Genomic DNA, 25,624 nt, shown 5'->3' with positions numbered 1-25,624 from the left:
CAAGGCAAGGCAAGGCAGAGCAAAGAGGACAGGAGTGTATGGCGGCGTAAGGTAGGACAACGAGAGGGAAGGGCGAGGCAGGGCAGCGCAACGCAAGCGGGTGGGGGTCCATCCAGCTAATTATTCATTTATCCAACTAAACATCCAATCAGCCAGACGTTTATCCATCTAGCCATCCATCTAATCGTCCAGCCATCTAAACCAGTATCCTTTTACCCGTTCTTTTGTTTATTCGTTCATTCATCTATCTAGCCATCCATCGTCCGTTCATCGATCTAACTAACAATAAATCAAGCCGTCATCCATCCTTCCTACCCTCAAGTCATCTGTTTTCTGTCCTTCAATTATCCATCCAGCATCTCTTTGTCCATTTATCCATCCATCGAGCCATCTATACAACCATCCATCCAGCCTCTCGGCAAATAACCACCCCTTATCCGTTCAGCCACCCTTGCATTAAGCCTTTTACATCCATCCATCCAACCAGCAAGCAAAGTATAAATCCAGCCACCCATTATCTATCCCTCAATTATCTATCGAGCCATCCATCTCTTCAGGTACCCATATACCGATTCATCCAGCCATCTACTCATCCATCGAAAGGTTCATCCGTCATCCATCCAATCGTCGATGAAACCATCATCCTTTCATATGTTCTCCCAAGTGTCAATTCATCCAGTCATTCATCCATTGATCCAGCAATCGATCAAGCCAATCATTCAACCATCCAGCGAGCCGTTCTTACAACTATCCAGCCAGCCATTAATCCATGCATCTGTCCATCCATATATTTCGTTAGCTATCTTTCTAGCTAAACATCCTCCATCCAACCAGCAATCTATGTTGCCATCCATTGCCCATCAATCCAATCAGCGTGCCTTGCATCCATTCGTCTATCATCAAGCCATCCGTCTTTTCAGCCAGCCATGAATCCCTTCATCCGACCATCCATCCTCTCTCAATGCAACCTTCAATACATCTTGGCTTTATCATCAATCCATGCAACCAGCGTTTTATCAAGCCATGTGTTGATCTGTAACAAAACTTTCTGGTTTATTTTTATTGAAAAGATGAAGTTTGTTTTTATTTTTCTGTAGTCAGCATCCTTTTTTATTTTTAGCATTGTACTTTGTGTTTTTTTTAATTATGTGTAAATTTGCTGGCTAAAAGTGATGTAATTGATTTGAATTCATAGCTCACCAGAAATTTTGTAGGTTTTTCGCGAATTCTCTTGTGAATTGTTAGAAATATTTTGATTGAAAGCCTTTTGAAGTTTCTATTTGTTCTTCAATTTTGTTCTTCCTTTTTTGTCTAATTTTGTGACAACGGAAGTGGTCTTCATGGGTTTACCGTAATTTTGATTTTCAAAATTGTGCGGAAAGTTTCCTGGTGAGTTTTTGGACACGTTTTTGGACAGGTTTTTTGAACGTAACACAGTTTTATTGTCTCCATTTTCAGTCACGAAAAAGCATTTGGTGGAGTTTTTTGGAGTTTAAATTTTTCTGATTAGTTTTTGATAAATGATTTCTTGAAGATTTGGAAGCGTTTTAGAGGTTCTTTTTGATCTTTAATTATCAATTTTTTTTGGGTGAGTTTTGATTTATTTTTTCACTTCCCTCCTTCAAAACAGATGATTGGATTTTCTTTGATAACTGAATTGAAAATTTGATTCGACTGATTGTGAAAGTTTCAAAATGAGTCCTGCAAACTTTTTTTATATTCGCTGAGGTGAAATGATTTTTTCAAAAGTACAGCTTTTTCTTAGCTGTTTCAGAAAAATTGTTCTTTCGACTTAAAAGTATAATAAAGCAGAAGTCTGTAAAGCAGTTGCGAAGTCTATAATGCTTGCAAATAAGCAGTTTTTTGAATTTATGGGCACACTAATTTGCAAAAAAATGTGTTTTTAAAGGTTATGGTCGGAACATTCTGTGCTATCAGCGCAGCAAACGGCTATCCTTGTTTATGTCTATTTGTTGTTTTTAGACTTTTGATTTCTTGTTAAAAGTAATGAACGTATTGAAGATGCTTAGATAGGTCTTGGTCTTTGGTCAAACAATAAGTTACATTTTTTTCTGTTCCTTGTATGTATTACTCTTTTCCAACTGTCAGTCGGCTATTTCAAGTTTGGTAAATTAAATGCAAATTAAGCTATCTAAAAAACCAGCGGTATAAGAAACCCGTGTTCTATGGATCCAGTTTTCTCAAATTGGGTTATGTTTAAATGAAAAAGGCTTCAAACATAAAACCTCTAAAATTCATGCATATTTTTTCGAAAATGCGTTTGAAAATTAGTCAATAGTCTGATTTTCTTGCGTTCATTGGCTCATCCCAACTTTCTGTTAGCTATGTTTTTTTCTCTCTTAAATTGTAATAATATTGAGCAATTAGGTCTCAAAGAAGCCATAGTATTATGAATAATTTTTGCACAATAGCAGTAAAGTCGAGAGTCTATCGCAGACATTTTTTAATTTAGCGTTTAATTAAATATTTGTTCGGATTGAGTATCTCTTAAGCAAATTGAGCTATCGTCTGATCACACTTATCAGAAAGCCTCTTGGGTTGATTGTGTGCTCAGCAGTTGATGGTGTAAGCGCACTGTTCAAAGTTACTCTAACAGCCAAATCAATTCAAGTAGAAAGCTAAGCAATGAAGTGAAAGATAGCCTTTGGCTTTGAAGTTACCACCTCTAAAAGCATGTTGCTCTATGACTTTTTAAAACTAGGGAGTTATTTTTCTCTCGAGGGAATCAAGCGTGGCTTTCATGTTTAGCTGGTCAAATGTCAACACCTTTTGAAAATCTATCGATTTAAGCAATTTTAGGATATTACAATCATGTTGTCCTAAGATTTATTTAACAATTCAAATTTTACATAATGCTCTTGAGACTTGTTGAATATATTGTGGTTTATTGAAGGATGTACTAAGAAATTGTTGAACGAATATATTTTTGTACAGTTTCGTTCAATAATGGCTCAGCTTTTTGAAAATTTATAGAACAGGGCGCAGCTGCGATCATTTTGCAAAGAAAAGGCCAATTTTTTCAAAAACGGAATTCAAATTACATTTTGCAACAACCTGTAGTTCCTTTTCTGAACATATTGGCGTTTTTTGCTGGTGGAAGACAAACTGTCATGGAAGTAGAAAAATCGCATAGCAAAATTCTAGGCCTTTATTTGAGTTGATTGTGTGAAGGGATTTGTAGCTGGACTGCTTATAAGCTTCACTTGCCGAGGAAGAAATTCACTATTCAAATAGATTAATTGAAAAGTTCACTTTGATTTTTCTGTGTTAATTTTGTGTAGATACGTCCAAGAAGTACGTGGAGTATGTGGAGGCGCTGGCCATCATGATGGCAGTGGGCATTGTGGTGCTGGTGACTGCGGGCAACGACTGGTCCAAAGAGCGCAAGTTCAGAGGCCTTCAGGAGCGCATATCCAAAGAACAGCACGTGGACGCCCTCAGGGACGGAGACATCAACCCACTCAACGTCACTGACATCCTAGTCGGAGATATAGGTCAGTTGCTATTGTTGTTTTTGCTTGCATACCGTATCGATCACATTGTGTCTTGGCTATTAAAAATACAACGCAAGCAATCAAATGTTTAGTACGGCAAAAATTGAAGATGCTTGGTTTTTGCTTGTAATCGAAGATACGAAAGCAGTGAACAGATTTTGCGACCGAGTTGGTGTAGCCGATGCCAATTAGTTAGAAGCATTGTTTTCGGCTCAGAAAGTTCATCTGCCTAAAGGCTGATTAGCCACCTGAAACTCAATTTCTATGAATTTTGACACGGAGAGTTTTTTTTCAACTCAAAGAGTTAACACAGCATTCAAGATATTCATTGTCTCCGCATATGCGTTTTATTTTTCATTTACTACATTGAAGGTTTGTTTTTTCAGTACATGTAAAGTATGGAGACCAGGTACCGGCCGATGGACTGATTCTACAGTGCAACGACCTCAAGATAGACGAGAGTTCCATGACAGGAGAGAGTGACCTGATAAAGAAGAGTGTGCTCAAGTGTCCGTGGCTTCTAGCAGGCAAGTTATAAACACTCTTCATCGTTTGTATAGCGATATTGAGTGTCGGTTTATTACACTTGCGAGCTTGCGACCATATTTTATTAGTATGAACCCACTTTTTTATTTCCAACCTAACTCGCAAAGAAAGAACTCAATTTGGTGGTACTTCTATTCTATTACTTAAACGCAACGCCAAAAACTCGATGACGCCATGTTTGAGCGATTTTGCTAGGAAAATGGTTAACGAAAGGCGGTGGGGAAAACGTTTAAGCGAAAATTATGAATAATCCAGAAGTTGTTTTTTCAGTTCGAAATCTGGATAAGCATCAACTTGATTTTTATTTAAGTCAAGGTCAAATATCTAGACACATTGTCTTGAAATCTTGAGAAACGTCTTCAATTTCGGGACTTGAATTACAAACGCCAAAGTTTGAAATGTCCAAACTTGTATTAGGCTACTGTTAGGATACTTTCAGGGGCTGCTTCCAAATATGTCGGCTCAAATCCTTTCAGCTTCTGAGATATGACGTTTTTTATCGTTTTTTTAAAAATTTTTTAAAGATTTTAAAATTTTCACCAAGCTTTCAATAAATCCCAATGATGCTGTCAGGTTTTTTTAGTCTTGCCTGCAAAAAAATGAATGCTTTTATCGTTTTAGCTTCCGAGATATTACGTTTTTACACAAGCAAAGCTTGTGTGATAGTATGAACTCTTTTTTTCCGACCTAAGTCGCAAATGTTGTTGCTACGCAAGTAATGTTCCGACAGAATGTGTTCATTTTGAAAGTGTTCATTTTGATCAATTACCAGCTATTAATTACATCCGAAGCTAAGGATATTAACACAGACTATTATATTACAAATAGCACTTTAGCTTCAAGGTATCATGGATCTGTAGCGTAAAGGGAGGGAAGGAGACCCGCAACAAAATAAAATGGTTAAAACCTGGGCAAGGTCGGATTTTTTAAATTAACTTTTTTGTATACTAGTTAAAATACTTCCGCTCTATAAATAAAGGCATCTTAGTTGGTAAATTTCTTTTTTTTTTCAAATTGACTGGTACTGCTAATGCGTCAGAATTGGCTTGCGGCGCTTGGCTTTTATGTAGACTCATAATTGGCGTGCGTCATTTGAGAAATTTTGTAGACTCAAAGTTTTAATCATTCAGTTTTTCCCAGTATCTTTATCGGTCATATTTTTGCTTGTGTGTTGGAAGTCCAACTTCGCCTTTGTGTTGAATGATTTTTTTGAAAAAATTTCTGAAAATCTAAGATAATCTCACATAAATTGTAATTAGCTGCCGTTTGTTGGGGGTCTTGTCAGAGAGTTTAAGATTTTGCAAATCTTGCTTCCAAATATGTCCGCTCAAATTCTTTTAGTTTGCTTGATATGACGTTTTATGATTATTTTAAAATTTTTAAAAAATATTTGGATTTGAAAAGTTTCCCCAAACTTGAACTTAGCAACGCTATGATGATGGTGGGTGCGGTCAGGGTATTTTTAAAAGATGCAAACCTTGCCTCAAATATGTTTGCTCTAATATTTTTATCTTCCGAGATTTTACGTTTTTTATGGTTTATTAAAAAAACTTCAAAAAATTCCATAAGTAAAAATTCGCAAAAAGTGAAATTAGCAACCCTATGGTGGGTTGTTGCCATGGTACTATATAGGTTTGCAAATCATGCCTCAAATAATGACTACTCAAATTGTTTTTGCTTTCGAAATTTTACATTTTCTTTGATTTTCTTAACAATTTTCAAAAAGTTTAGATTCAAAAAAATTTCACAAAAATTGAGATTAGCAACCCTATGCTGGGGTGCTGCGAAGGTTTTTTCTGGGATTGTAAACCATGCTTCCAAGTATGTCTGTCCAATTTTTTTTATCTCTCAAGATTTGACGTCTTATGATTTTCTGAAAAGTTATCAAAAGATTTCAAAAACTTCACAAAAGTTGATTTTAGCAACTCTATGATGGGGTGCTGTCAGGGTTTTCCCAGGGGTTGCGAAATTGACCTCCAAGTATGAATAACCAAATGGATTTATTTGGCGAGTTTTGCTCGTTATTGTAATTTTTCGTAAGTGTTCAAAAAACTTAGATTTCACAAACTTATCAAAATTGACACTTCAATTTTTTCAATATTCTTAGATTTAAAAACTATGATATGGCGTTTTTTAAAGTGTACTTTTTTAGGGTACTAAATTTACATAGTTTGAATGGTTTGCTGAGAAAACAAGTGTAATAGTTGGTTCCCTCAAAGTCAGATGGGTCCCTGAAAAAACTTTCTGTGGCCTTAAAATCTTCGAAAACATGGTGGGCGTTCTTTTACTTGTATTTTTGAAGTTTTTCACAAAATGTGCGGCATGCATCTTTCATTATTTTTCTTGCACTTACCTATCATATTTTCATACTTGTGGCCCAGTTCAACCTACAATTTTTTTGGAACCATTCAAAGATTCATTGCCGTCTGCGAGCCGATTGATTAAGCATCAAGTTGTAGCATCGGAAATTTCATAGCATCTATTCTCTGCTTTATTTGTGGCTAGTGTCTGTTGTTCGGTTAGCTTCCGTTGCAGAGTGGGAAGGGGTGAGTTTCATATTTTGAGGTCGGTGGTTCGAATCCGTCGCGCAGCCAAAGTTATCTCTAAATTTTCTTTATCCACTTTATAGAGCTGCTTTTTTTCGTTTTTTTTTTCGCTAGTGTTTGCGAAGCGCTGCTTCGTCTCTGTGCCCCTTGCGGCTAGCAAGATTTTTTAAAAGTTGCTTTATTTGGGTTATTACGCTTGTTAATACTTTTTCAGTTAATTGTTGATTGACCTTAAATAACTTATTGACCTTGAAAGAACACGCGCTCAGTCCAATAAAGTGCTTGCATGCTCGCTTTCTGGAAAATTCAGATATAACTTGTGGTTGCTATTTAGCCTACGGCGCATTTCCCACAGCGTGGAATTTTTTAATTTTACTTACAAATGTGATTTACTTTTATTCTTGTTGTGATTTTTTAATTTTACTTACAAATGTGATTTACTTGTTGTTTTTTAATTTTTGTTTGAGTATTTTTGTTTGTTTTGAAGAAAGAAGCAGTATTTGTGCTCGGTTTTTTCAGCCAGACCAATTTCGGTGATCCAAAACTATTGTTTTATTTTTCAAATGGAAACTTATCACACCCTAAGTAATATTGATCATTCAGTGCAAATTTTAAAAGTAATATATTTAAGAATTTATCTAGGAAACTCAGCGCGTGAGCGCGACTTATTATTTAAGAGCGGTGATTTATTTGGTTATCAAACTGATTCCAAATCTAGCCGAGGCCATCTAATTGAACCCATTATTACCTTGCTTTCTTCAAGTTATAGCATTTATTCTTGGTATTGACTGGGTAGCCTTTACATTTTTTTTCGAATTTTTTTGTTCCACAAAAAATTTCAGAGACAAGCTGATAGTGTCATTGTGAGAATTTGCCCTAATATGAGAAGTCTTTTTTAATTTAAAAACAATTTCAATTGTCTTATTTGTCTGTTAACTTGGTGCTCTGAACAGCCTCTGCTTATTATTAGCAAGTGTTAGTATCAGATTTGTATCATTTGGTGGCACTTAAGGTGTATTTCCAAGCAATGGAATTTTAATTTTTTAGTTCTTATTTTTTAATTTTTCTTTGTTTCCGTGTTTGACTACGGTTTTGACTGTTTAGAACTTTTCTTGCAGTTTTCTCGCTTGTGTTTGCGAATTGCTCCTTCGCCTCTTTGTTAAAGTTTTTGATGTTTTTATTTAATTTTTTTCATTGTGTTTTTTTCGAGATGCTTTTATAATAAGACGAGGTCCTCTTCTGTGTAATTGTTTTTGATGGAAATTTTGCAGAATTGCGTTGCAGGAGAAGCCTTTTTAACTTTTTCGTGTACCTTTTGAAAATTCTTGTTGGTCATCTTTACAGTAATTTTTTTTTAAATCATATTTTTGTTAACATATTTCGGCGGTTTTTGAGCTTCGTTAGTTTGTTTTTGCATTATTTCATATCAGCGCATCTGTGCTATTTCTACACTTTCTTCCTTTTTCACTAATGTTTTTTATTCGCCTGGTACTTTGTCAAGTGAGTTTTTATGAATCATATGTGTTAGAAAATGGCTAGTCTTTTAATTCGTTATTTTGATTTTCTCAGAAACTGTGAAATATGTCGCTGTTTTAATAGTTAAACTTTTACGCTGTAATTCTGGTATATATTTTGTATTGGAAATGGTGCTTCACCTATGTATTTTTTTCGAAAATAACCAAAAGTGTTAATCAACTTTTTCAACCATCTGTTGACTGTTTGTCATATCAATAATTACACCGAAGACTTTAGTCAAGGTGTTATGGTATCGTGTAACGGGTTTTTTTTTTAAATGTTGTCTGTTGTCAAGTGTCGACAAATAACGTCCACAGTTATCAATTATCATGTGGGCTGGACTATATCGCGCTATGTCACGTGATTGCGTATGTTTGTTTCTTTATTTGTTCATCTTTATTTATTTAATTATCTGTTCTTCTATTTATTTAATTATGTTTAGTTTGCTTATATTTATTTATAATTTATGTATGTACATATTTATTTTTGTTTATTTTTATCACGTGTTTTGTTTATTTATTTAATTATTCTTTCTTTCATTTAGTTTTGCTTTTATTATTTCTGCGTGTGTATTTATTTAATTTATTTATTTTCATTTATTTATATTATGGGTCTGTTTGTTTGGTTATTTTTTCATATATATTTTTTCATGTCTATTTAATTATTTGTACATTTCACTTTTGCTTTTATTTATTTATTTATTTATTTATTTATGTATTTATTTATGTATTTATTTATTTATTTATGTATTGATTTATTTTTTTATTGCTTATTTATTTATCAGGTGTGTTTTGTTTATTTGTTGATATTTATTTCTATATTTATTTAATTATTCTTTCTTTCATTTAGTTTTGCTTTTATTATTTATGTATGTGTATTTATTTCATTTATTTATTTTCATTTATTCATATTATGGGTCTGTTTGTTTGGTTATTTGTTCATATATATTTTTTCATGTCTATTTAATTATTTGTACATTTCACTTTTGCTTTTATTTATTTATATATTTATTTATTTATGTATTCATTTATGTATTTATTTATTTATTTATGTATTGATTTATTTTTTTATTGCTTATTTATTTATCAGGTGTGTTTTGTTTATTTGTTGATATTTATTTCTATATTTATTTAATTATTCTTTCTTTCATTTAGTTTTGCTTTTATTATTTATGTATGTGTATTTATTTCATTTATTTATTTTCATTTATTCATATTATGGGTCTGTTTGTTTGGTTATTTGTTCATATATATTTTTTCATGTCTATTTAATTATTTGTACATTTCACTTTTGCTTTTATTTATTTATATATTTATTTATTTATGTATTCATTTATGTATTTATTTATTTATTTATGTATTGATTTATTTTTTTATTGCTTATTTATTTATCAGGTGTGTTTTGTTTATTTGTTGATATTTATTTCTAAATTTATTTAATTATTCTTTCTTTCATTTAGTTTTGCTTTTATTATTTATGTATGTGTATTTATTTAATTCATTTACTTTCATTTATTTATATTATGGGTCTGTTTGTTTGGTTATTTGTTCATGAGATATATATTTTTTCATGTTAATTTAATTATTTGTACATTTTTAGTTCTAGAACTGTTATTTCAGGCTCTTTCTCGATATAGCAAAATTTTGGTGTATACATGTATTAGTACGATTTTTTGTTCTAGAACTGTTATTCTTCAATTATTAGTTGTTCAAGTTGTTTGGTTTTTGCTTCAGTTTCTATGCCTTCGGTGTATTGCGCGTAGCGCCTATGTTTTAATTAGTGTCAATTAATTAGCTGCAATTAATTGCAATTACTCGGTCAACAATTAACAATACAATTCTTATGCCCTGCCTGAGGTTTACGAAGTTGGGTATCTATAGGCATATTTTTTCAAGGCCTGTTTTCCTATTTCTTGAGATTTTGCCCTCTTTTCTCTACAATCAATTTGAAAGTTATTGAACATCCCATTTTTGAACGGAATAATAATGTCACTGAATCGATTTTTGGGGCAGATAAAAATGAAATGCTCTTTACATGTGAGGGTGTCGATCATCGAACAATAAATTCCTCCAAAATAGCTGAATTAAATTTGCGACACAGTAGGATTTTAGTAGGCGTGTTCATTTCCATTGCCCCTCAAATAGTGACCACCATTAAATATTCCGTAAGCGTAAGCGCAGAATAGACCCATTGTCATGCCGCTTCAATTAAGTACCGCTACCCTCGGCCGTCGATACGAAGTATTAAATTTTTGCCATGCCCTTCCATTTGGACGATTTGGGCGCCAATTCTAACGCAGTCCAATGTACAAATGCAACAATCATTGAAACGATAATTTTCAGTTTTCTGTTTTTCCCAATCTTTTTTGGATAATGCATTCGCTGGTGTGGAACAAAGGCTTATGCATAGACTTCTTGTCATAAAGAACTTGTCAGAAAGAAATTGTCATTCAGATTAATGGGTATAAAAACGAATGGGTTTTGAATAGCCGGAAAATAATAATGATCTGTTATACGGGCCAAGTGCACTTGAGTCTTAAAACCGTGACATCTTCCTGTCCTTCGGTCGCTTAAAACTGTCTGGCTTGATGTGCAGTGATCAGCAGTGAAAGAGGAGCCTTCACAGGAGGAGATTGTTTGGCCGTCTAACCAATTCAATTTTATTCTCTCTCTACCCAACTCCAATCCAAACCCTGCCCAGCCCCTAAAAGTATCACTAATTATATGCGCCACGCAAAACAGCCGATAACTTACAAGCTACTAAATGAAATCAAATAGAGTGAAAAATTTGTCTTTTGCCATGTAAATGGGATAAATGCCATGAAAATGAAATAACTGGTGATAAAGTTACTCACTATATAGTTACAGGCTACTAAATGAAACCAAAACGAGCTGAAGTGTTGCGGTTTTGCCTAAAAAATACGTGAAAAAATGTTGAAAGGCAGCTGGCTGGCATGATGTAATGGTGATCACAATGTATTTTTCGGCTAGATTGTACTCAAGTCTCATTTTCTACCGTTTTTATATCGGCTTCATACCATAAACTGGCAATTTTCATTAACAGTGTAGCTACTCTTAGCCTGTTTCAATGCCTGCCCCCTTTGAACCTACCCATACACGTCAGTTCAATACTCCCATTCACCCTTTTGAATCGAGTAAATAGCCTATTCATGCTCTCAACTCTTTTTGAATTGGAGAACTTTCTTTTATATAAAAAAGAAGACGAACAAGACAAAACTAACGTCACAGCTTTGAACGGAAATGTTGTTTTTATGGCTTGAAGCCTCAAACAACTGACCCCTGCATTCATCTTAGAGTTAAATGCCAATTAGAATATCCAACATACTGAGGATAAAGTGACCTACGCAAATAATTTCTGACATGTTTTTTTTTCATGCTATAATAGTTATGATGATGAGGATGATGATACGCAAGGATTTAGGTTGTGATTGGGAACAAATATTTATAAATTTTCTGGTATATAAAGTACACAAAATTTATCCATTTGTATAGTTTTCACAAAAACGATGAAAACCAAAGTAGTTTCATAAAAATTTGAGGAGTAGTTTTTGTTGTAGGTACACACGTTATGGAAGGTAGTGGTCGCATGTTGACGATAGCAGTGGGTAAAAACTCACAGACGGGAATCATTTTCACCCTTCTTGGAGCATCGGGAGGAGCTGAGAATTCAGCCCAGCCGGCCACCACTGAAGATCAAGCTAAAGGTTAGTCTACAGAATTTGTCACCTGGCTACTTTGAATAGCACTAGTAGCTGAAAAGTACCAAAAATAAGAAGCAAGCAAAAAGAAGCTGTAAATCATTTAACTTGCGAGAGTACGTGTCTCATGGTCGGGAACTTGGCATTTTAAGTAATTGAACCTGCTTTATTTTTGAACCTTCATAACTTCCAGACTCCTTCCCACTTTGTCTACAGGTAACGCGTTTGACTTTCATCCTATGATCCCGGGATCTATTCACAGTCGGATCTTGTTTTTTTTCCAGTATGTGCGAAATCGATTTTTTTTTCGAGAAAAATGAATAGTCGAACTTGTTTTTCGGCTTCATTTCCAAAGCATGGGTTGGTATATTGACACTTTTGGTATATTTTCAAGCATTGGTAGCTTAATATTATCTCCAGCTGCTTTATTGGCGGCTAATGTTAGAATAATTACAAGCTACCTTTGCACAGATACTAGGACATGAGACTCCTATTCTTGGCGTCGGACGTTCGATTCGGGCACATAGAAACGGTTTTATTTGGTGGCACCTTTGCAGCATAACTTTGACAATATAATATCAAATGTACTGCTTTACTGGTAGCTAGATTGCTAAATTTTATGTCGTATGTGGCGCAGATACGAGGATGAAAGACTCCCAATATCCAGGTCGGATGGTCGGTTCCGACACCTAGCGAAACTTAAACTTTATTTTGTGGCACTTTTGCTGCACAGTAGTGGTGATTTAATAGCAACTGTAGTTGTTTTATTGGTATCTAGGTTAGTAGTTTTCAAGTAATAAGGCCTGAGATACGAGGTCGTGAGAATCCTAACTCCAGATCGGAGGTTCGATTCCTAACTCCAAGTCGGAGGTTCGATTCCGGTATATAGCAAAAGTTTTTTTAAGGTTCTTTTTTTGCCACTTGTTCAGCTTCGCCTGTGCCAATTTATCAACTCGGATATAGATGAAGTTTTTTCGATTAAATTACTAAAGTTTCACGTATATTGGCTTAATTGGCTTATTTTGTGTCGCTTGAAGAGCAAAACATGGTTATTTTGTTATGAAGAGTCATGAACATGGTGAATACTCTTATATAGGTTTTGATGAATTTTGTGTTTGTTTTTTTTTTCAGGAAAGTATGCTCGCGCTTAAATTCCAGTTTTTGTGATTTGACTTCTGACTTCTTGTTCAGATCACTTCATTTATTTTTTTTAGAAGGAAGGCAAACTCAGCTATCGAACAGCAGAATTGTAAAGGTCACTAAAAACGTGATCGACTTCTAGTTTCGAAAATGGATTTATTTTTTGAGATTTCCCAGCGATATAAAAACGTAATATATCACTCCAGTTTTCCCAAATTGGGTTTGCTTTATCAAAAAAGTGCCAATCATAAATTGTTCTTGAAATGCAAAGATCTTAAAGGTCATATTTTTTTCTTTGAAATTCAAAGCTTAAAGTTTTTTCAAAAAACAAGAACCTATTTTTTTTCTGCGTTGAATTTTTCCCAGCTGTGTGTTGGCTGTGTTTTATAATTCATGACGGTTGTGGTGATAGAAAATTTTCAAGTTTTAACTTTTAATCGCTCAAAAATTTTTTTACAAGGCGACAATTCGTAACAGGAGATAATTCGGAACATGCGACAATTCGTTACAAGCGACAATTTGTAACAGTAGATTAGGCTGGGAACTCTGATTTACGCGCAGTATTCCTCTCGTGCCTTTATACTCTTTTATGTAAGCGCAGCGGAGCAAGGGCATCCTTTTTGCCAATGCCTTGTTACGAGTTGTCGGCTGTTACGAGTTGTCGAATGCTACGAATTGTCACCCTACCAATTTGTTATGGCATTTTTTTCATTGACCGAAATGGCGTCTAGTTAAGTATTTTCGACACTTTGGAAGCTCGGTGAATTATACTGCTAGTACAAAGAGGTCTATTCAATGCTGTTGATTGCGTTTCTCGACTGTTTTCATGAAATGAAGTTTTTCCGTTTTCAGAAAAGAACTTTTTTTGTCAAATGTATTTGACTTCGTGATTTGCCGTCTCATTTTCTTTCACCTAGCTTGAAAATCTACGCTTGCGTCGTATCAAGTGATGCTCAGCTTCGCCTCTCTGTCTGTGGTTGGCTTTCAACTATGTACTACCTCGAAAAGTCCGATAGAAGTAGGTTGGCTAATTTTTTTCCGGATCCGGATGAATAGTTAGAAACCGATGTTGGCTTTTTCATGTTTTCTTACGTGAACATTTCGAAAGGAAAAACAAAATTTCTTCAGTTTTATTTTAAACTTCAGACAGGTTTTGATTTTTTCCTCGGCAGTTGTAATATTAATGTTGGTTTAGACAAGCCCAACGGAGTGCCCAAAGTAGAGATAGTTCCTCCGGGAGCCACGGAGAACGGCAGCCGACTGGCAGAGACAGATGTCGATTCAGTCCCAGTGGCCTCCACTGACTCCAAGAAGGGAGGAGATGACGAGGAGGACGAGACAAGTAGCTCCGAAGGTGGAGACGGAGGGGGAGTGAACCAGGACAAATCAGTGCTGCAGACCAAGCTAACCAAACTGACTATACTCATCGGAAAGCTAGGTAAAATTAGGGTCACTGATAGTTTTCACGATAGCCATGCCCAACTAGCCTCGGTCCAAATTAAATTAGTGACAAAACCCTGATGATTTTTGTTTTTCTTTCGCGGTTCGGTTTGATTTCTTTTTAAGTTCAGTTCATTTCGGTTTTTAAAAGGAAGGAAAACTTCACAATCGAACAGGAAAAGTGTAAAGCTTACAAAAATCGTGATCGACTTCTGGTTTTGAAAGTGGAATTTTATTGACAGATTTTCTAGCGGAATAAAAAGTTTACCTATTGATCCAGTGTTTCACATTGAGCCAATTTTATCAGAAAAGCACCAATCATAAATTGTTCGTAAAATCCAAAGCGCTTTCAGGGTGTAATTTTTCTTTAAAATTCGAAAATTGGTTTTTTTTTCTTCAAAAAACAAGTCAGTTCTTGTTTTTTTTTTGCGTTCATTAATCTTTTCCAATTGTCAGTTAGCTATGTTTTTGTTGTTCTGCCCTTTGAAAATGGGGAAGAGTTTTGTATTCGGGTGTGTTTCATTTTTTTTATTTTTGCTAATTTTTGAGATTTTGTCTAAGTTCGAGCTAATAAAGCGAATATAGTAGACTTATAATAAGACTTATAATGAGCTTATAATGATTGTCTTTATAATCAAGTGAAGCCACGAAAACTTAGTTATACTCCAGAAAATTGGTTTTGGAGATTTTTATATAGCTTTCTTGTGAACAAAAATTAAAAACCCAATTTTTTTCTGCAAAAAATTGGATTTTTTCAAGTCTTTAAATGTCTTCGTTTATTATATGAAGAAATTTGTTGTCTGGTGTTCTAGACTTTCTTTCAGACCCTCTCATCACACCACGAACAAAAAACGAAGCAATTTGGGAAAAAAATGTTTTTTTTTTAATGTTAGGAACTAATTGTCCTAAGTGCACAGCAGCCGGCTATCTTTGTTTAATTATAAGTTTTTTTTTTCATTTTGCTAGTTTTTTCCCAACATTAAGAATAAGTTTTTTTGGTACCAGTTTCTTTAAATTTAGGGCAGAATCTAGCAACCTTTACGGATTCGTTAGCTGTCCTCTCAGAAATGCTTGCTTATAGTTTGAGTGTATTATGTTCAGTTGTTTGTAACTGTAACGATGAGAAATTACTTTGTCTTCATATTTTTCCAGCTGATTTTTTTTAGAAGGGAGCCTTGATATTTAAGTTGATATTGTTATTGGTTTTGTTTCGGTTCTTATGTTTACTTTGGTATTTAATTAGGTGTTCGAACCAACGGCTGTGTCTATTGACCTTAGATTAGAAGCGATCGCTCGAAAAACTGATTTGTCAATTCTCCTATGTAAAAGACTTACTTTAAACTGAACTTTGAAGCATTTCTATTTGCAAAATTTTCTTGACAATGTCAGTTTCAGTTCAATGGGTTCATGTTATGTTAGAGATACTATAACTATAATGTGCAAATTATCGTTCCATGGAAATTGGCAGGCTGGATATTTAAGTAGAAGCAACAGATCTCAAACTAGTGGAGTTATTTTTCCAGTTCTTCCTTCTCCTCTAGAATTTCAATTGTATAGAAAATGTATAGATACTTTGCGTAGCAATCAAAGGGTTTGTTCTACTTTTTTCTTCTAAAAATAATGATTGAATAGATCGTTGTATCAACATGAGTGCATAATATAGGAACAGCGGCGGCAGTACTGACAGTACTGGTGCTGATCATCCGCTTCGTGGTCAATGAACTGATGGAAGGCAAGAGTCCCAGATGGAGTTGGCTGAATGAGTTTGTCTCCCACATCATCATTGGTGTGACTGTGCTGGTCGTGGCTGTGCCAGAAGGACTACCCCTAGCTGTGACCATCTCGCTCGCCTACTCTGTAAAGGTAAATCGATCAGACATAATTCGTGAGTCGATCAGATATAACTTCGCCTTCACCTTATTTGACAATCTGACATCCATTTTCAGCCAAACCTAAACATCTTATAAAGGCGCATGGGTTTACTTTCAAATAAGTAGTAATTTTGCAGAAATAGCGTGCGCTAAGACGAAACCTTCAGAGAATTTTTTTAGCAGATAAGGGATTTTTATTGTTTTAGGTAAGCTTAAAGGATAAAGAACATCCTTTTTGGAAGATCCATTTTGATTTCGAGATTTTTGAAGATCGCACAAATTGAAGAGCATTTGGAGTAATTTCAGGAGTGCTGAAATTGAAGTCGCTTAAAAACAAATGCATTCCGTTTTCCAACAATTAATTGAGAGTAAAATGGTGAAAATCAAATCAATTAAATCAACCAAGCAATCTAATATTTCTTTTGCGTGGTAATTTTTATGTGTCGGGCAAAAGTAGATTGGTTAAACGTCGACACCCGCCCTGAATAATTGGATTTGGTGGCACTTGTAATAAAAATTAAGTTAACATCCGCAATATGCCAATATTCTACTGACGTACAATTAAAAAATTGACCTACAAATGGCATTTTCAAGTGAGTGTAACTCTGACTATTAACCCAATTACGCGATGGAATTTCAGAGGACTGACGAAATAAAACGATTTCAATTTTTCATGATTAAAATTTTTTTTTGTTTTTTTTAAAGAAAAATATTCAAAAAGTCAAAAGCTCAATTACGTACGCGAATATTTAAAACCTGTTTTGAAGCAATAACTAGTTAGAAGGAGGCGGAGCAAAAAGCAGAATGGTCCAAGAGCAGAAAAATAGAAAAATATTAACTTTTATTGATTAATACGGGCTAATTGATAAAAACAAGTATTATAATCGTCAATAATACCAAGAAAACGAATAAAATATGCATGAATTGAATGATTTTATCAAGTTTTTCTGAACAAAATAAAAAAAATCTTGATTAAATTATTCAAATTATGCATAAACTATTGCTTCTTTGGTAATATTGACAGTTCTTATTCTTAACTTACCCATAAGCTTATAAAAATTGATATTTTTCTGTTTTTCTGCTCTTGGACCCATTCTGTTCTTTGACCATTCTGCTTATTGACTGGTCACCTAGTTAAAGAAGTGGAATTCCGGTTCAACTGCCGTCAATTTTCCCGCTAATTCTGACGTCAAGAGGTCGCTTTAGTCAAGATCTTTAAAAATATTTTCTTGAAAATTACATAGTGGTTTATTTTCTCTGCTCATATTGTATATGATTTTCAATTTCTTTAACCTTTAGTTAAACTAATTACGTTTTGTTTTTCTTTAACGTTTAATTAACTAAAAGTACCCGTGATTAAGAGTAATGGACTCTTTTGTTTTTTTTTTCAGGAAAAGTCTTGAAAGTCTCTAATAACTACAGATGTGCATTCATATAATTTGATGCATTTATGAACGCACTTAGGTATATATGCTCTTTTGAGTTCAATTGAAATTCATCTACTGAAAGTGACGTAAATAGCACTCTCCAAATACAAACGTGGAAATGGCGCAAAAACGTGAACGATTTCTAGTTTCGAAAGTGGAATTTCATTTTTAGATTTCCAGTGGAATATAAACTTTACATATTGATCCAGTTTTCTCTAGTTGGGTTCCTGTTATCAGAAAAACGCCAATCATAAATTGTTCTAGAAGTTCAATGAGCTTAAATGGCATCTATTTTTTCTTTGAAATTCGAAAATTGGATTTTTTCAATAAAGTCAGCGTTTTTTTGTTTACTTGCTCTAATTACTCTTTTCCAATCTTCGAATGGCTATGTTTTTTTTTAGTTTGTTGCAATCAAGTTAGTGTTTTTAGCATTCGATTTCTTGGTGAGATAGAGTTGACCTATTGAAGCAAAGAAATCTATGACGGGCTATCATAGGACATTAAAAGCGATTAATCTTGGAAAGTTTTTGATCTCGATTTCCTGATTTAATTTGGTCTGCGCGGAAATGAGATAACACCTGACATTTCTATTTTAAATTTTTTGCTTCCAATTTTCATGTTATTTATGTAAATCAACCCAAAGACCCGTATAAATATTCCTACTTAGTGCCAACAGTTAGGTTTTTGCAATTTTTGCAAAAATTCATTTCAAATTGAGGAATTTGCTAGGCATAAAAACCAATTTTTGTTTTGTATTTATTTAAAATTGAACCGTTTTACAGTTTTGAAGGGTAGAATATCAAATATTATTACTTTTTAACTAACTCTCGTGAACATGACATTTGTCATATCATGGTGGCATGTGCTAGTGTTGATGAGATTTTTTAATGTAATGTCTGTTTAGAAAATGATGAAAGATAACAATCTAGTGCGGCATTTGGATGCATGTGAGACAATGGGAAGTGCAACCACCATCTGTAGCGACAAAACAGGCACCCTAACTAAGAACAGAATGACAGTCACCCAGATATACGCTGAGAAGCATCACTTCAAAGACATACCGAAAGAGTTCAAACCTAGCCAAAAGTACCTCGACTTACTAGGTAACGCTAAGCGACAACGCTTAAAGAGTTTCATATTCCAAGCTACATGTAATCATCAAACTTGGGATTTAAAAAGATATTCAGATATCTAGGTTCTTTACACAAGCAAAGCTTGTTATAGTATGCACTCTCTTTTTTTCAACCTAAGTCGCAAATATTGTTGCGACAAAATGTGATCAATAACCAGCTATCAAGTTCACCCAATGCTAAGGAAATTAACACAGACTATTATATTACAAATAGCACTTAGGCTTCAAGGTATCGATCTGTAGCGTAGAGGTAGGGATACCCGCAATAAAATAAGAGGGTTCGAACCTGGGCAGGGTCGGATATTTTTAATGAGCTTTTTCGTAGGCTAGTTAAAATGCGCCCGCTTTCTGTTGCTTTGTTGAAAGTGAGGCAAAATCCAACTGAACAATTTCTTGTTACGAAAGTGAATTTTTCAGCTCATTACCTTCGTAAAGGTAACAAAAAACGTGATCGATTTATAGTTTCGAAAGTCGATTTAAATTTTCAGATTTGCCAGCAGAATAAAAATTTTACCTACTGATCCAGTTTTCTCAAGTTGGGTTAATTTTAAAAAAGTGCCAATCATACTTTTTTCTTGAAACTCAAAGAGCTCTAAGGGCACATTTTCTTTCAAATTCGAAATTGTAAGTTTTCCGAAAAACAAAACTTTTGATGCCTTGCGTCTCTTGACTCATTTCCAACTGTTTGTCGGCTATGTTTCGATGTCGCCCACATTAATACAAAATTACTTTGATCTTTTGTGTATCAAATTGTGTTTATTTTATCAAAAAATTGTGAACCATAAATTTATGTTAAAATTGGAATAGCTGTAAGTCATCTATTTTTCCCTTTGAAATTCGGTAGTTGAAGTCAGTTTTCTTGCGTTCGTTGACACTATTCCTACTGTCAGTTGGCTATGATTGAAGTTTCTGAGCAACACTTTTTCGTATCCATTATAATATTTAAGTGTAAAGGAACGAAGTGATTTTCTTTAGGTCGTGATAATTTTTCTTTTTTGAATCTTTGTTCATGCTCAAATTTGATTTTTCGTGGTTTGGTTTTTTAAAATTTTTTCGGAGTTCAGTTTTTTCTTTTGCTAAAAGGAAGGCAAACTCCACTATTGAGCAGCAAAAAAGTTAAGGTCACGGAAAAAGAGATTGACTTCTAGTTTTCAAAATGGATTGTCTGAATTTCTCAAGTGTGATTGATTTTAATTTGCTTTTCCGCTTAAAAGCTTTATTCGACCTCAATTGTCTCGGCTTATATTTTAGTTTTATTTTTTTGGTGGCATTTTTTCTGCATTTTATTGGCAATTTGTTAGCATCTTAAGCTGCTTTTATGGTTGGCAAATTTTGAAGGGCCTGTGGCACAGGTGCGAGGACGTGATAATCCTAACCCCGAGGCATGAGGTTCGAATCCGGCACGTAGCAAAAATTTGTGATTTACCCTTGTGATAAGCAATGGTATTGAAATTGCGCACCAGACGTTTTTCATGAAAGGAAATTTGTTCACAGAATGGTCAAAATTTGAAATAGTAAGTTTAGCTTCAGTTCATAATGAATTCAAAGTTCGTTTCGTCTCAGGTACTTTTGGTCTGGAGGTAATGAATAGACCTGGGTTGGCAAAAGGGTTCGAGACTGAGATGACCTGTTTTTTTTCAAAGACGCAATTTACATTTCTGCTGCTTTTAGTGTTTGATTTACTTCTCGTGTTTGTAATTTCTTGATGTCGTAATTTCTGCTGTTTGTAATTTCTTGATGTAACTTTCTGCCAAAATGATTTAGGCTTATTTTTTATCGGCTTAGTGTCCTAATTTCAAGTCGTTTCAAGGGAAACGTAATTGTTATGCTCACTTTATTGCACAAGTTGCTTAAATCTTATTAGAAATTTTAGTTCAAGTTTCTCATGACAATGTTTTTTCGTTTTTTTTTGGTTTGATAGGTTTCGGTCTATATTATATCAGCATAATAGCCTCATTTTGCTTTTTTATCGAGCAAAAAAATAATATGTTTGCTTGTGTGTGTTTTGAGGGCGGAGGGGTCTAAATAATTTTTTGATTGTTCTTATTTTTTTTTTGATTTTTTTTCGTCTTTTTTAAAAGTGTTTTCGGCATAATAGGTGTCAGCCTAAATTATATCGACTTAGTGGCCTCATTTTGTTTCATTTGACGAGCAATTAAAGTTTTGTGAGCGTGTGTGTTTTGAGGGTAAGGGTGCTTGTTAATTTTTTCAGGGTGAGGGAGACTTCCTAAAGTATTTTGGCTTTGTTACCTCTTTGTAGATTTTCTTCCGATGTGAGTTTCACATGTCTTGGCGTTTTTTTTTTCAAAACTAGCCTGATACATTTTGATGTATCTAATATTTTCGTTGTTTCGAATTTTTTCCGACACAACGGCTTTTTGCTTTTGTATCGCAAGTGGTGCGAAGCGCAGCTTCGCCTCGTTAAGACATATTTTTTAATTTTTTCTTGTTTCACTTTCTAGAGCTACTTTTTATCGTTTTTTCGCTTATTTTCGCGAATTACAATGTCTCCTCTATGGTAAATTTTTGTAGTTGTGCTTTTTGACATTTTACAGTTTTTCCGATTTTCCAGATGAATAGAAAAATTTTCTTTTGATCCAGTTTAATGAAATTAGGTTAGCCTCATCACAAATGTGAAAATCGTTAAATGTTCTGGAAATTAAAAAAAATTTACAAGGGGATTTTTTTGACATTCTTAAATTCATTGAAATTTTTCCACATGTCTGTTGGCATGTATTCATCTTTTCCTTTGATATCGATGAGTAAGTTAGGTTGCACTGTATGCAATTTCGTTGGGGGAAAAAACTGTCAAAATGAAAATGTATTTAAATTTCGTTTTAGCAAATGCAATTTCGATCAACTCTGGCTACACCTCACAGATCATAGAAGAACACGCAGGGGACAAACACCCGAAACATGTAGGCAACAAGACAGAGTGTGGACTGCTGGGGCTGCTGTTGCATCTGGGAGCATCCTACCACCAGATCAGGGAGAAAAACCCAGAGGACTCGTTTCTCAAAGTAACATCATAATCTACATCTTTTCAAAATATTAGCAATATTTTAGTAATTTTACATAACCTCACATCGATTAAAATTTCATTCATTAAGAGCAACATTTTTTCCAGTGCTTTGCACTCGAGATCTGTCTTTTTTTCTTTGAATGAAATTTTAGAATGTATTTTTTTCTCAGACTTCTGGTCTCTTTCTGAGCTTGAATGGTAATAAGGTGGTCCGAATGGGGTAAAAAAATGTTTCTCATATCTGCTCTGATATACTTCTGTCTGATTTGTAGGTGTACACTTTCAACTCTGCGCGTAAAAGCATGAGTACAGTTGTTCGGTTGGCAGATGGAACGAAGCGACTCTTCACCAAGGGAGCCTCAGAGACCATCCTCAAACTGTGAGTAACTGAAATTGTAATAAAATTTTTGATGGAAGTTTCTGAGTGTTCTGACAAGCCTGAGTTGGTATCAGTTTTACTACAGGCGTAACTGGAGCTTTTGCTTCTTGTAAGCCTGGAGTGTTTCAGGTTATCCAGACACGGAGGTATGCTGTGGCCTACAAAACTGTGCTTATGTTGCCACGAGGTGCACTTGGCTCCTCCGTTCTTGTCATATTTCTCTAGTGTGATTTGTCTGCTCGTTTAGATGCTCGTTTCAACTGGCCGAGAATGGCGCTGTTGAACCCATTAGCAAGAAAGACGTGGAATCCATTGTGAAATCAGTTGTAGAACCCATGGCCAGTGATGCCTTGAGGACACTGTGCATTGCCTACAAGGACTTCCCGGCAGAAATGGAGCCGGATTGGGAGGATGAAGTGGGACTTGTGAGTCAGCTGACATGCATTGCAGTAACGGGAATCGAAGACCCTGTCAGAGACGAGGTAAACAGTTGATAATGACCAGCTTAGTTAATTAGACGTTATAAATATGGGTAATTTTATTTACTTTTATACGTATGGCAGTGCTTATTACACTTGCGAAGCTAGTGTATTAGTACGAACCTTCTGTTTTTTCCAACCTAAATCGCAAATATTGGTGCCACTTCTAGGGCATCTTTACAGCTTTAACATAGCATGTGCTTTGACATTCGAATAGTATAAGTTATCACAGTTGATGCTCTTTTTAATTCATCAAATGAACCGAAAAAAGTGATTTTTTTTCGAGCAACAATAATCAAAACTCGTTCAGAAGTTTTTTAACTCAATATATCTCACAATTTCTTGAAATGCATAATTTATACATAATGTAGCTTTATGCTTTGCCATTTGTTACATGCAAAGTTGATGTGGATGCCTTCAGTTTGTTGTATTCCAAATTATTACTTGCAAAATTGAGTCTATTTGAATTTGGTGCCACTTTTGCTGAATTGCGTGGCATTTTTTTTAAAGAATATGTAGCTGTTTTATGCGTGACTAATATTTGTCGGTTGTTAAGCTTGCGTGGCTGAGTGGATAGAGCGTGAGACTCAAAATCTCTTGATTGCAGTATGTCGCAGATTCGAATCCTACACGTAGCCGAGTTTTTGCTAATTCCAGGTTTATTTCTCTTTTCTCTTACTTCACTTGATAAAGCTGCTTTTTGGTCGTGTTCTCGCAAGTGTTTACGAATCAGCTTCGCCTCTGTGTTATTAAATGTTATGTGAAACATGTAAACATTGTTCAGAGTAAAAGTTTTCAAATACTACTCGGTATCCAGAGAAATGAATATAGGCTAATCAACTGCTTTCTGAGAACCGTTGTTATTATCTCTTTGGCCGAAGAATGTTTGTCTAATCATTAGTGACCATGTTCTACGTTGACTTCGCTAGAAATTGACTGCAAAATGTCACGTTTTTGAGAAATTAAATTTTGTTGTATTTGTAATTTTTAATGAGGAAGCGGCTTTACTGAAAGTCATTTAATCTAATCATTTCAGTATTAAACATTTTTCAACTTAAACTCATTGCTCGGAACCGAATATTGCCGAACTATTTATCCTGGAGTACTAACAATTGCAACTCAATTGTAGGTTCCGGAGGCTATCAAGAAATGCCAGAAAGCAGGAATCACTGTACGTATGGTAACTGGTGACAACATCATGACTGCTAGATCGATCGCCACCAAGTGTGGTATCATACGCCCCGGAGAGGAGGACTTCCTGGTCATTGAGGGCAGAGAGTTCAACAAACGCATCCGAAACAAGGACGGGTAAGTGTTTTCAAAGTGGCCATAAAGTTTCACGGGCTGAAGGTGCGAATGTTATAGAAATCTCATTTACCTATTGATCCTGTTTTCTCAAATGGGGTTAATTTTTCTTAAATAGGGTCAAAAAGCACCAATCATTAATTGTTTTTGAAATTCATAGAGCTTTAACTGCTTAGCACATGCTTTTGAAAGTTGAAATTTTTTCAAAAAATTAATCATTTTCTTGTTTCCTTACGTTCATTACAATTATCCAACTGTCAGTTGGCTAGGTTTTTTTTCACTGCAAATGTGGGCGCATCTAATAAAGTGGCCACAATTCACCGATGTTTGCAGACTGATAGAACAGAAACTGCTGGACAAAGTGTGGCCCCAGCTGAGAGTGTTAGCCAGGAGTTCCCCCACTGACAAACACACTCTAGTCAAGGGCATCATCGACAGTGAGCTGCCAGGCGCATCGGAGGTTGTTGCAGTAACGGGAGACGGAACCAACGATGGACCCGCACTCAAGAAAGCCGACGTCGGATTCGCAATGGTTAGAATCATATCTGTTTCTGCAGATTTCTTCTTGCTGGGTTAGACCGATTATTAATGCCCTGTCTAAAAAAATCAAGGCGCGAGGAAGCAAAATAGAACTAATCTTGAATTTTAAGCGACTGAGCTCAGTCATAAGACTGCTCCAAAGGATAAGAAGAAAACTTGGCGTCGGGTTGTTTTTTGTTCCACCCGCTTGCATCCAACGCCGCTTTTTTAAGTGGACCTTTCTTTTGATTTAAACGCTTGATATTAGAAGGCATTATCAAGTCGGAATATAGAATTTTATTCCAGCTTATCAACTTTTTTGTGAAATTCATCGAATCGCATTTTTCACTTTGTTAAGAGTCGATGAACATAGTTCAGACTTTTATCTGATGTGCTGATGATTTTTTGTGTTTTTTAAGGAAGTCTTATAATTTAAGTTCAAGCTCAAATTTACTTTTTCGCGGTATCACTTCTAATTTCTTTAAGTTCTTTAATTTCGTTTCAGTTGTTAAAAGGAATGTAAACTCCATGTAAAGTTTGCGGAAAACGTGATTGACTTCTAGTTTCGAAATTCGAATTTAATTTTCAGATTTTCCAGTGAAACAAAATTTAACTAGTGATCCAGTTTTCTCAGATTGGGTCACTTTCATCGAAAAAGTGGTTATCATAAAGTGTTCTAGAATGTCTTATGGCGTTAAGGGCATCTATTTTATCTTTGAAATTCGAAAGTTGAGTTTTTTTTTATAAAACAAGTCTGTATTCTTTTTTCGTTTTAAATGCCGTTCATTGACCCTTTTTCAACTATCTGTTGGTAATGTTTTTCTTACCATTCGAAATTTAGTGAGTACTTTTTTTCTGTTTTGTGTGTTCATTGACTGTTTTCTAACTCTGTTGGCTATCTTTCATTTTTTTAAACAGCCGTATCTAAATCCTTGAATATACTGCTATACTAGTTTATGTTATGCGCTCTTACAATTTTTGCCGAAAGTTTAAGGAAAGTTTTCTGATTATTGGGTGTTTTCTTTAGTTCTGTGGGATTATTGACCTAATACTTTTTTACGATTAATTTC

General features: G+C 34.7%; 2 protein-coding genes across 6 annotated transcripts in view; one reads left to right on the top strand and one right to left on the bottom strand.

The window, feature by feature from the left end:
* LOC134853949 (uncharacterized) overlaps positions 1-25,624 on the bottom strand; it is a 231,074-nt gene that overhangs the window by 93,409 nt on the left and 112,041 nt on the right. The window lies entirely within an intron of this gene.
* LOC134853875 (plasma membrane calcium-transporting ATPase 2-like) overlaps positions 1-25,624 on the top strand; it is a 66,573-nt gene that overhangs the window by 14,598 nt on the left and 26,351 nt on the right. For all 4 annotated transcript variants that reach the window (XM_063869827.1, XM_063869828.1, XM_063869830.1 and 1 more), the window contains exons 3-13: positions 3,303-3,515; positions 3,902-4,042; positions 11,700-11,846; positions 14,176-14,418; positions 16,084-16,283; positions 18,623-18,821; positions 21,692-21,870; positions 22,145-22,251; positions 22,499-22,733; positions 23,860-24,038; positions 24,369-24,567. In XM_063869827.1, coding sequence (XP_063725897.1) covers positions 3,303-3,515; positions 3,902-4,042; positions 11,700-11,846; positions 14,176-14,418; positions 16,084-16,283; positions 18,623-18,821; positions 21,692-21,870; positions 22,145-22,251; positions 22,499-22,733; positions 23,860-24,038; positions 24,369-24,567 — 2,042 coding nt within the window. The remainder of the gene's footprint in view (positions 1-3,302; positions 3,516-3,901; positions 4,043-11,699; positions 11,847-14,175; positions 14,419-16,083; positions 16,284-18,622; positions 18,822-21,691; positions 21,871-22,144; positions 22,252-22,498; positions 22,734-23,859; positions 24,039-24,368; positions 24,568-25,624) is intronic.

The sequence above is a fragment of the Symsagittifera roscoffensis genome, chromosome 9, assembly GCF_963678635.1.
Source record: "Symsagittifera roscoffensis chromosome 9, txSymRosc1.1, whole genome shotgun sequence".
In the NCBI taxonomy this organism is placed as follows: Eukaryota; Metazoa; Xenacoelomorpha; order Acoela; family Convolutidae; genus Symsagittifera; species Symsagittifera roscoffensis.
This window is presented reverse-complemented; position numbering and strand designations above follow the sequence as displayed.